General features: G+C 44.4%; 1 protein-coding gene across 1 annotated transcript; it reads right to left on the reverse strand.

Moving 5' to 3' along the window:
- Positions 1-1,930: 1,930 nt before the first annotated feature.
- Positions 1,931-5,871, reverse strand: SMCO1 (single-pass membrane protein with coiled-coil domains 1). The gene is made up of 3 exons (XM_084802185.1): positions 5,624-5,871; positions 3,071-3,220; positions 1,931-2,668 (listed from the first exon to the last, which is right to left on the reverse strand). Exons 1-3 carry the CDS (start codon positions 5,671-5,673, stop codon positions 2,224-2,226), a joined length of 645 nt encoding a protein of 214 aa, XP_084658311.1. The 5' UTR covers positions 5,674-5,871; the 3' UTR covers positions 1,931-2,223.
- Positions 5,872-11,194: the final 5,323 nt, after the last annotated feature.

The following is an 11,194-nucleotide window of genomic DNA, read 5'->3' on the forward strand; positions in this document are numbered from 1 at the left end:
GCTCAAAGAAAAAAAAACTGCAACAAAGATTTTTGTTTGCCTTTGGTTTGCAACACTAACGTTCTATAGAATGTGTCTTGTGACAAGTAGATAGTAGCTTTATAGACAAGTGATGTTTAAGGAAAGCAGCAAAAAAGACTGGTGGTTTCAAAGAATACTTGTAAAGCGGAGACAGTATCCTAATTCTAGCTAAAACTCAGCAATTTGGAGGTTTCCCTCCTGGTTTTTTGGATGCTTAGCTTGGGCCCTATACCCACAGACTTCAGCATGAGTAAATGCCTGTTGGGATGGGTATGTTGTGTCTAAAGACCTCAGCAAAGAGATGCATGCCTATAATCCCAGTAGCCACAAAAAGGATTATTATAGACTAACCTTTGCTACATAACCGGTTCCAGGCCAGCCTTGGCTATATGCGATCCTGCTTCAGTCGGTCAGCCTGGCATGCTATAATAACTGGATCCTCATCAGTAGCCTAATTTATTTAACATCAGAAAAGTACCGATGGTCGGGTGGTGGCGGCGGCACAAGCCTGTAATCCCAGCACTGGAGAGGCAGAGGCAGACAGGTCTCTGTGAGTTAGAAGCCAGTCTGGTTTATACAGTGAGTTCCAGTACTACTTAAAGAGACCCTCAAAAAATAAATAAATAAATAAAAAGGTATCTCTGAGATAGGCATGGTCAACATGTCTTTTAATCCCCCCATTTTTTGGCTTTTAGTAGCAAAGGCAGAGGCAGAAGGATCTGGACTTGGAGTCCAAATTGGGTTAGCATAGAGAGCTCCAGACCCTAGTTCAACTCCCCTGTAAGTCTGTAAGAAAGTTGCTCTCACCAGAAAGTTGAACGTTTGGGCCAGAGAATCCTCACACCTGTGACAACTTGACATTACACTTCTCTTTACGCAAGGTCCCCTGATGTTTGCGTCCTTCCTTTCTAAAGACTTAAGGCCCATGAGCTTGGCAAAAAGTATCAAGACCGGGTCTGTCCTGGAGCTGTGGTTCTTAAGACACCGGATATAGGGGTTGGGGATGGAACTGTGGCTCTCTGGAAGAACAATACATGCTCTTAGCCGCCGAGCCATTTCTCCACCCCTACGTGTTATGTTTTTAATTGATTAATTGCCTTTTAATAGACATTCAACGTTCAAAGTGAGCAACCAGCCTAACTCTTCCCAGGGAAATATAAAGAAATGTCTGGTTCCCCCAGGCAGGGGGAAGGCAGGCAAAAGAAGAGATTCCACCCAAGTTGATCTTGGTGAGCCAGTGAATTCATTCGTCTTCTGGCACACTGGTGTGGGATTCCTTACAGTAGCATGCGCTGCTCAAAGGCAAACCACACCACCTAAAATCCGCCCCTCAGTATGAGGAGGACCCACAAAAGCCGCATCACAATCAGCTGTTTCCTTCTGTATATGCTAGCATTCTCCTAAAATCGGGGATGCCTGGAGCAAGATTATGAGCAGACTCAGCTCGTGGCTTAGTCTGGACTCTCAGGGGAAAGGGACATTTCCCTTCAGCGAGGAAGGACCGGAGGCCTGATCTCAGGACCATGTTCTGTGGCTGATCACAGCTTCTCTAAGGGAGACAAGGGTGTCATGCCATCTCACCATACAAGTTCCACTATCCAGGAAAAAGACTCTCTCTCCCTTTGACTCTTAGACTCTTTTTTTTTTTTACCCCCTAAAACAACATCGTTTAACTATTACTGCCATTGCTCACGCCTTTAACCCCAGCACCCAGGAGGTAGAGGCAGGCAATATCCCAGTTTGAGGCCAGCCAAGTCTATATATGAGTTCCAAGACAGCCAGGGCTACACAGAAAAACTATGTCTTGAAACAAAACAAAAATTATAGTTATGCATATATAATTGGTTTTGTCCCTTTTTGTATATAACATAAATATTTAAACAAACATTAATTCTGAGTGATGATTCCATGTACATTTTATTATTTTATAATTTATTTGGTGGTATTAGGGATTGAACCAAGGGCCTCATACATACATGTGCTCTGGGCTACCACCCCCAAATTCTACCTCCTTATAAATAGAGTTTGCTTATGTTTTAACATGGCTACACACAGACTATTCATTGTTTGGATTTGTCATAATTTCCTTATTGTTCCTCCCACTTTTGCTATAAAATAAGTCTACAGTAATTAAACTCTGCATTTTTTGTTTTTACAATACAAACAACTGAAAGTGGGGTTGCTGAGTCATAGGGAAACAGTCTAGTCTTTGACTGGTGGCATCAACTCTTTCAGGGATGCCCTTGGGGTTTCAGGGGTCCAGGCTGCTGTCCCCATCTCGATGATCTGGACAGCTCTCAGCAAACCATCCTGTAGAGCTTGGTTCTTTACCATGTTGGTGACCATGAGCGTAACGTCTTTGATGTACATCCGTCTTACGTTGGCAGCGTAGTGGTCTGCTTTGGTGCCGTGTGCAATGAAGAAGGTACAGAGCACTGTGACATCTCTCTCTTGCAGCCCGTACTCCTCCAGGACCGACTCCCACACAATTCTAATATGCTTGTTCTTGGCTTTTCTTCTAAGGACAGAGGTTAAGGTTGGAAGAGTTCTCACCAGGTCTGGAAGCTTCTGAAGCATTCGAGTGTGCAAGCAAGTAAGAACCTCAACGACATAGCTGTATAAAATATTCAGTTCCATTGAGGTGAACCTATGAAAAACGTGGAGAGCTCCTTAAATGGAACATTTTATGTACAAACGTTAGGTTACATCTGATTAGGTTAGCGTAATGTAAACCCACCAGAAAACCAGCTGTGTGTTTCAGAAGTATGGCCCACACTGCACAGCCGAATTCTCAGGCTACCCATAGGAGGAGCTTGGCGTGAAGAGAGAACTCTGATCTCACTCCTGTCAGTAAGACCAGCAGGTAAGCGACTCACCAGGTTTGTACTGGGGTGCCTGGCATCTCACCGGGTACTCAGATCAATCTCTTCTGAATGGCGGAACCCAAGCATAAGTGATGTGGTTTAGAATCACACCAGGCTCATTTGGGAATGGCCACCGAAAGCTTTCACAAAGCCAGGGAAGCCAGGCTTTCTCAACCATTGCTCACCCGAGGGCCAGAACTGCTGTCCACATCTCGTCTTGGGCTGCTTGGCTTGCCAACGTCTTGCTAAGGTGTTCAAATTGCCGTGTCAGATTGTCCTTGGTGACGTCTAGTTCTTTGAAGTGTGTGTCTAGAGCTTGGAGTTTGCTGTCTACTCTACAAGATTAAATAATCAAAGGCAAATTCGGGTCAGGGAGACCTCAGAATCCACTAGGTTATCTACAACCCCTACCAAGTTTACAGAGGTACTTAAAGCTAATATGCCGACGGGGCTCCCATTTGCCGTGCCCTCGACTGACCTTGGCTGTTTTATTCTTCAAATTATCTGACATGTCTAACTAGTTATTCCTGTGTTTTGGGCAATACTTTATACTTCATATGCTATCAATAAGCATTACTTCTCATGACTACACGAAGTGAAGCTATCAGTGTTTACCTTTTTAAACATGGATTTCTTTTGTGTGTGGAGGGAGGGGTTGGGGTGCACGTGTGGAAGTCAAAGGAGAACTTGCAGGGGTTGGTTTTCTCCTTCCACTTTGTGGGTCTTAGGGATCAAACTCAGGTGGTAAGGCCTGGGCAGCAAGCGCCTTTACCAGTTCAACCAGTCCCATCTTTACTTTTTAGGTTGTGAAAGTTTATCTGTTACAGCTTTACAGTCCCGATTTTGCCATTTTATAGATAAAGAAATTAAGATAAAGAATAAAGTCATTTTAGCCGGGCGTGGTGGCACACGCCTTTAATCCCAGCACTCGGGAGGCAGAGGTGGGCAGATCGCTGTGAGTTCGAGGCCAGCCTGGTCTACAAAGTGAGTCCAGGACAGCCAAGGCTACACAGAGAAACCCTGTCTGGAAAAACAACAACAACAAACAAAACAAAACAAAACAAACAAAAAAGAATAAAGTCATTTCAATGACTATGCTAGAACCAGTGACCATAGTAAAGTGACTTTCTTTAACTTGTCATGACTTTCCAAATTTGTTTTTATTTCAAGGATCAGCTCAAATATCATATGTATGTGCATGTGTGCTGATGTGGTGTGTGTGTGTGTGTGTGTGTGTGTTTTAATGGTGGTGCTAGGGATTAAACCTTCTAGGCAAGAGATCTACCACTCAACTATGTCTAGCCCTCCACTGTCTTCTTAAATCCCCCCTCTGGGAAACCCTTGCCCTCCAATGGCTTACCTCTACCACCCAACACCTCTTTGGTTTTAGTTTGCTTTTCATAAAGTAAAGCATAAAGTCTCATAGGAGATCAATGGCAATTTCTGCCCATCCTAAAAATAATTTTTAAATTAAAAAATGTAAATTTGAGCTGGGCCTGGTGGCACACGCCTTTAATCCCAGCACTCGGGAGGCAGAGGCAGGTGGATCTCTGTGAGTTCGAGGCTAGCCTGGTCTACAAAGCAAGTCCAAGACAGCCAAGGCTACACAGAGAAACCCCATCTCCAAAACCCAAAAACTAAAGAAGAAAAAAAAAAAAAGCAAATCTTGAATGTAATTTCTAACCACAGTTCCCAGCTCATTTAAAAGCCTCACAGTTTATTCAATTGTTTGAACAGAAAATCTAAGACCAGTTTAATAACTACTTAGCCCATCTCCTACTTCTCAGACCCAGTTAACTGGCCCATCATCCTTCACCTGGTCCTAGGACTACAGTAGTCTAACTGGACCCCTGCTCTAGTCTCAAGTTCATCCATCACACCCGTCTCTAAAGGACCACTGTGATAATTCCACTCAGATTAAACATGTACCTTTTATGCAACCTGCCTTTTGGGCCAGATCAGATCTCCTCAGTAAGAAGCATGGGTCTCCTCACACTTTCTAGTCACTGGTCTGTGGCTCCAGTTTTACATGTGGCCGAAAGGTAGTTTCCTCACTTTGAGATTCCTCCTCACGTTTACTTTCTCATAAACTCCCTCGGATGCTATGGTCCAGCTAATGTATCCCTCTAGGAAAAGCCATTTTCTTAGGCAAAACAGATTGATCCCTCCTTCATGCTCATTTGGTCTTTTTGGAACATTACCAGGATAAGGTCTCTTGCATTAAACTGTATTTTTAAAAAAATTCTACCATTTCTATAGGTTGTGAGCTCCTGGAGGGAAAAAGTCACATTTTCACTTATGTCTGCAAATCTAACATGAATTGAATAGAGTTATAGCATCTCAAAGCAGATTTTTTTTTGTGATATTCTGCCCCCTTCTCTCTCTCTCTCTCTCTCTCCCTCTCTCTCTCTCTCTCTCTCTCTCTGTGTGTGTGTGTGTGTGTGTGTGTGTGTGTGTGTATGTGTGTGTACACCCATGCACATGTTAGTACAGGGGATTTAAAAACCAGGGCTTTCAACTACACAAGCATTCTACTATTGAGCTAAATCTCAACCCCCAGACTTTTCTTTATTACCAGCTTACAGGTGTTTTGAACCTGCAAGTCACAAACCGCTTTAGCAAACAGTTCTAATTGGTCTGTCCGCTGTGCTTTGCTTAATCTCCATTCTTCGCCCTTTGGCCCCGTCTTCTGGGACTAGCAGAGCCTGGCTTCCTCCCTCCCGGCATCCCTGAGCCACCTTTTCATCGCTTCCTTCAAGGATATCAGGGTTGTCGTTTCCTGGTTCATCTTCTTTAGGAAAATGAAAGGAAACAAAACGAAGCAAGATGAAAACCCTACAGAGGATGAGCTCCCCGATTTGCTGCTGTCTCCCCCCTCGGCAACAGGCCGCAGCAACAGGAACACCCGCTCTGCCTGGAAGGTCACTCAGTCCATGAAGCTTTTAATAGCTGCAACATGCAGCTACAGAGAGCCAGTGGCATGAGCACAGGTGTCCTGGAGTGCACTATGACATTTGCCTTTGAAAACAGACCATGCCATTAAAGAACAACAAACAGCCATGCACAAAGACAACTCTGTTTACGCTGGAAAACTTAGAGAGGGACAAACAAATATATCAGTTACTCTACATTCAAATTGGATGGAGATGCTATTTTCGTTTTAAAAATTGTATTGATTTGCTGTATATGGGTGTTCTGTGCACACATAAATCTGTGCACCCTGTGCCAGATGAGGGTAGGTAGAGTTACAGACAGTTGTAAGTGTTCATGTGGGAGCTGGGGGTCTAAGCTGGGTCCTCTGGAAGAGTGTGCTGGAACTGTGTGTGTAGAACACACTGGCCTGGAACTCACAGCGATCTGCCTGCCTTTGCCTCCCTGGGGAAGGGGCTAAAGCTGTGTGCCGCCGTCCTGGTGCGTATCTGTGAGCATCTCTCCAGCTGCAGGCCTCATCTCTTCATAGCTTCTGTACTAAATTACAACCTAAATCAGGCTTTAAGGACCGCCTTACATTTCTATGATGACAATCATGGTTAAAAATCTAACCATATGGGGCTGGAGAGATGGCTCAGAGGTTAAGAGTGCTGTCTGCTCTTCCAGAGGTCCTGAGTTCAATTCCCAGCAACCACATGATGCCCCACAACCATCTATAATGAGATCTGGTGCCCTCTTCTGACCTGCAGGTGTACATGTAGACCACTATGTGCATAATAATAAGTAAATAAATCTTAAAAAAAAAAAACTAACCATCTAACTATGAGCAGGCATGGTGGTGCACACCTATAATCCCAGCACTCGGGAGGCAGAGGCAAGTGGATCGCTGTGAGTTTGAGGCCAGCCTGGTCTTCAGTGTGAGTCTAGGACAACTAAGGCTACACAGAGAAACCCTGTCTGGAAAAAAAAAACAATAAGCAAAACAACAACAACAAAAAAGCCCAATGTCCAGTCGTCCATTTGCATTTGGCAATCTTGGAGAAAGTATTCCACTATTAATCCTATCCTGGTAAGTCCTAATTTCTGTACCTAAATCACTTTCTCCTTATCTTGTATCTATCAACCTAAAAACATCTATTTAGACCTTAAAACATTTTGTTAGACCTAAATCATCCTCTTAGTTCCTAACCAAGGGGGTTCCTTGTCTCATAATGCCATGTTTGGGCATTATTATTACTGTTTTGTTATTTAAGTTGGAGGTTAGTCTGATGTTCTTTGATACTAATTACTGCTTGTTGTGTCTGTGCCCCTAAGATTGCTATGTAACCTTGCCTAAAGACTTATTCCTGTTTGAAGGCTAAAAAGCCGACACACCCGGGCAGGCAAATGGGATGGGTGTGGCTAAGGTTCCTGGGTTTTCGGAGACAGAGAATCTTGGGAAAGAGAAGGAGATGGGACGGAGGAAGAACAAGGAAAACGACCGTGGGAGAGAATAGAGCCTTGTGGCCCTGAGAAAGGGCTCTGAAGTTCCACAAAGAAAGAGAAAGCGAAAGGAAGAGCAATAGCAAGCGTTTGGGGATTATGAATGGAGGTAGCCCAAATAGAAGGTATTAGAAGCAGACGGAATGGGATGGAGACTGGGGCTTACTGGATAGTTTAGGAGGTAATATTTGCCTTGCCACAGCTAAAGGCTCATTTTAAAATACATCAAGTGGGGAGCTCGAGAGATGGCTCAGTAGTTAAGAGCACTGGCTGCTCTTCCAGAGGTCCTGAGTTCAATTCCCAGCACCCACATGGTGTCTCACAGCCATCTATAATGAGATCTGGTGCCCTCTTCTGGTGTGTAGGTATACATGCAGGCAGATTATTGTATACATAATAAAGAAATCTTTAAAAAATAAGTATGGCCTAATATTTATTATTAGGCTAATTATTATTACAGTGGTATTTCTAAACCACTAGCAAACCAATGAGAACACAGACACTTGATGCATATTTTTAAGATTTATTTATTATTATGCATACAGTGCTCTATCTGCATATACACTTGCATGCCAGAAGAGGGCATCAGATCACATTACAGATGGTGTGAGCCACCATGTAGTTGCTAGGAATTGAACTCGGGACCTCTGGAAGAGCAGTCAGTGCTCTTAACCTCTGAGCCACCTCTCTAGCCCCAGGCCATCCTTACAAATTAGCAACATTATTATTATTATTTTAGTTTACTCATGTATTTTTCCTCTTCTCTTTTTATTTTAATCCCCAAGATGGGAGGAGAAAGACTACCAACCCAAATCATTATGGCTAAACTAACTAAAGCAAGCATTTTCATTCATGTACACTGGCTGCCTCTCCCTGACAGGGTTTGAGAGATCAACATTGGATGTGAGGAAAACAAGGCTTTTATAGTTCAGGATTGGGGGGGGGGGTGTTTCCAAATGGGGAACTTAGGGGCAAAATTGGCCGGGTTACAGGAGCAGCACATAAGCATAACAAGTTAGTCCCCCCCAAAACAAGGCATGGCTGCAAGGAGGACGTAGCAAGGTAGTCACAGGTGGTTATATAACCTTTTGAAGCAAAGGTAGGCTTGCAAGATGGCTAGAAACAACTTTTTGAGATAAAGATATGATCACCATTCCTAAAACAGGCAGTAAAGAACTATTTGTAGTGAAGGTCATGGGTGGGGCATAGCCTAATCCTTGAGAAACAGATTTAATCATACACAGAAGCCTAGATTGTTTTTATTATAAGATGGCTTTTAAGCCTAAAGTGGAGGCAGGCTGGTTCTTCATGTACCCACCCTACAGGTCCTTGGCTTCCAATTTACTGTTTTTCTGGGATTCCTGAGTGTGTGAACAAGTGGGTCTCTTACTCTTGTGCCTTCTCTTGGGCTCTTTTCCTTCACTCTATTTTGATGTGTTAGTTTTTATTATTTTTATCATAACTTATTTTACTTTATTATTATTTCTTAGAAGCCTGATTGTTAGCCAGACAGTGGTGGCACATTCCTTTAATACCAGGACAAGCAGAGGCAGAGGCAGGTGGATCTCTGTGAGTTCAAGGCCAGCCTGGCCAACAGAGTGAATTCCAGGACAGCCAGGGATACACTGAGAAACTTGTCTCAAAGAAAAAGAGAACCCTTTTTTTCGTTTTGTTCTGTTTTCTCGAGACAGGGTTTCTCTGTGTATCCCTGGCTGACCTGGAGCTTACTCTGCACACCAGGCTGGCCTCGAACTCACAGATATCTGCCTACATCTGCTTCCCAAGTGCTGGAATTAAAGGTGTGAGCTACCACAGCCTGGCAATCAGAATATATTTTATGAGGAAAAAAAAAACAACAACCCTATTTTCGCCTGGGTGTGGTGGCACAATCCTTTTAATCTCAGCACTCAGGCAGAGACAGGTGGGTCGCTGTGAGTTTGAGGCCAGCCTGGTCTACAAAGGGAGTCCAGGACAGCCAAGGCTACACAGAGAACCCCCATTTCAAAGAACAACAACAATAACAAAACCCAAAAAACTCCATAAACAACCCTCCCTCCAACTCCCATTTTCAATACAAGTTGGAAAAAAAAAAGTAAATGAGGAATTAACTGCTCCTATGTATAGTGGAGGTTTATTGTAAATATGAGGGAGGTCCAGAAGGGTCCAGACTGAAACTGGCCATGAGAGGAGGGTGTGGGGCTGGAGATGCGGCTCAGCGCTTAAGAGCCCCATGGTGGCTCCCAACCATCTACACTGAGATTTGGTGCCCTCTTCTGGAGTGCAGGTGTACATGCAGCTAGAGCAACCATACGTGCACAAAAAGAGAGGAGGGGGTGGGGATGGAGGCGGAAAGAGAGGAAAGAGGAGAGAGGGCAAGAAAGGGGACCAAGAGCCAAGAGGCCAAGTGAGGGCTTGGGAACCAAGAGACCTAGTAGGCCGAATGGCTGAGGTTATATACGAAAGAGAAGCCTCGGAAAAGGAAGCGGAAGCCTAGCCCCTGGCAAAGAGGGTTCAGGGTAGGGGGCGGGGCGAGAACTGCTGGGAGGAGCCACAGGCCCTGAGTGAGCCCATGGTTTGTTTGAGACCTAACAGATTGCATGGACAAATCAGGAAGATCCAGTCTCAAAACAATAGAAAGTAATAAATAGCCTAGCAATATTGTTTCGTGATGAGGCACTGATTTAATTTATCATGAGTAATTCCCTAGGCTTAACCCCCTGTATCAGGAAGTCTGAAATGAGGTGAAAAGAGGGGAGGAGCAAGAATGCGAGTGGGTAGAGCGGTGTATGTTAACGGCAAAGGAATCAGTCTTTTTTTTTTTTTTTAAGAATGGTATTTGTTTTGTTATAAGGTTTATTATTGTGCATACAGTGTTCTGTCTGCACGTACACCTACAGGGCACCCGATGTCATTTTAGATGGTTCTGAGCCGCCATGTGGTTGCTGGGAACTGAACCCAGGCCCTTCAGAAGCACAGCTGGTGCTCTTAACCTCTAAGCAGTCTCTCCAACCCACCACTCAGTCTTACAGCAAGATAATTAAGGGAAAGAAGGGGAGAGAGAGAAATGTCTGCTCAACCCCTTGGTGACACACTACAAACCACCCTTGCTGCCTGGCAGTTTCTGTCACATGGAAGTAACACCGATGACTACTATCAGAAGCTCCATGCTGCTCGCAAGCAGTAATGAGACCAGAATGGCTGGTCAGGGCCAGTCAGGGCCAGTCAGGGCAGATCAGGTAGGGATTAGTCAAAACTGCTTAAGTTCTTGCATTCCGCACCCGCAGTAGTTAGGACATAGGGAAGCACCCAGTCACCAAGGCTGCATTCTTTTAAAATTTTCAGTTATTATTGTATGAATACATGTATGGTGGTAGTGGTGGTGGGTGTTTGTGTGTGTGTGTGTAGAGAGAGAGCGAGCGAGCGAGAGAGAGAGAGAGAGAGAGAGAAAGAGAGACAGAGACAGAGACAGTGAGACAGGAAAGGAGAGAGGGAGGGAGAGGGCGTGGGAGCAAGAATGAGCACACATGTGAAGGTCAGAGGCCATCTTTGTGAAGACAGCTTTCCTTTTCTCTGCCTTTCCTTGGGTCCTGGGGTTGAACCCAGGCTGTCAGGCTTGCAGAGCAAGCAGTTAACCTGATGAGCTAACTTGAGGAACTGATGACTGCATTTTCCCCCCCTTTGAGACAGGGTCTCGCTATGTAGCCTTGGCTAGTGTGGAACTTACTATGTAGCCCAGGACAGCCTAGAACTCACAGAGAGCCACTTGTTTCATGCTTTTTAAAGGCATGCACCATCACATCTGACCCAAGGACTGCATTCTTTTAAAAGAAAAAAAGTTTTAGATGTTCAGGGTTTATCACTAATTCCTACACTAAAATCGTGTATAAAGTTGCTTA

The sequence above is a fragment of the Acomys minous genome (genome assembly GCF_964271855.1).
Source record: "Acomys minous genome assembly, chromosome: 11".
Classification (NCBI taxonomy): domain Eukaryota; kingdom Metazoa; phylum Chordata; class Mammalia; order Rodentia; family Muridae; genus Acomys; species Acomys minous.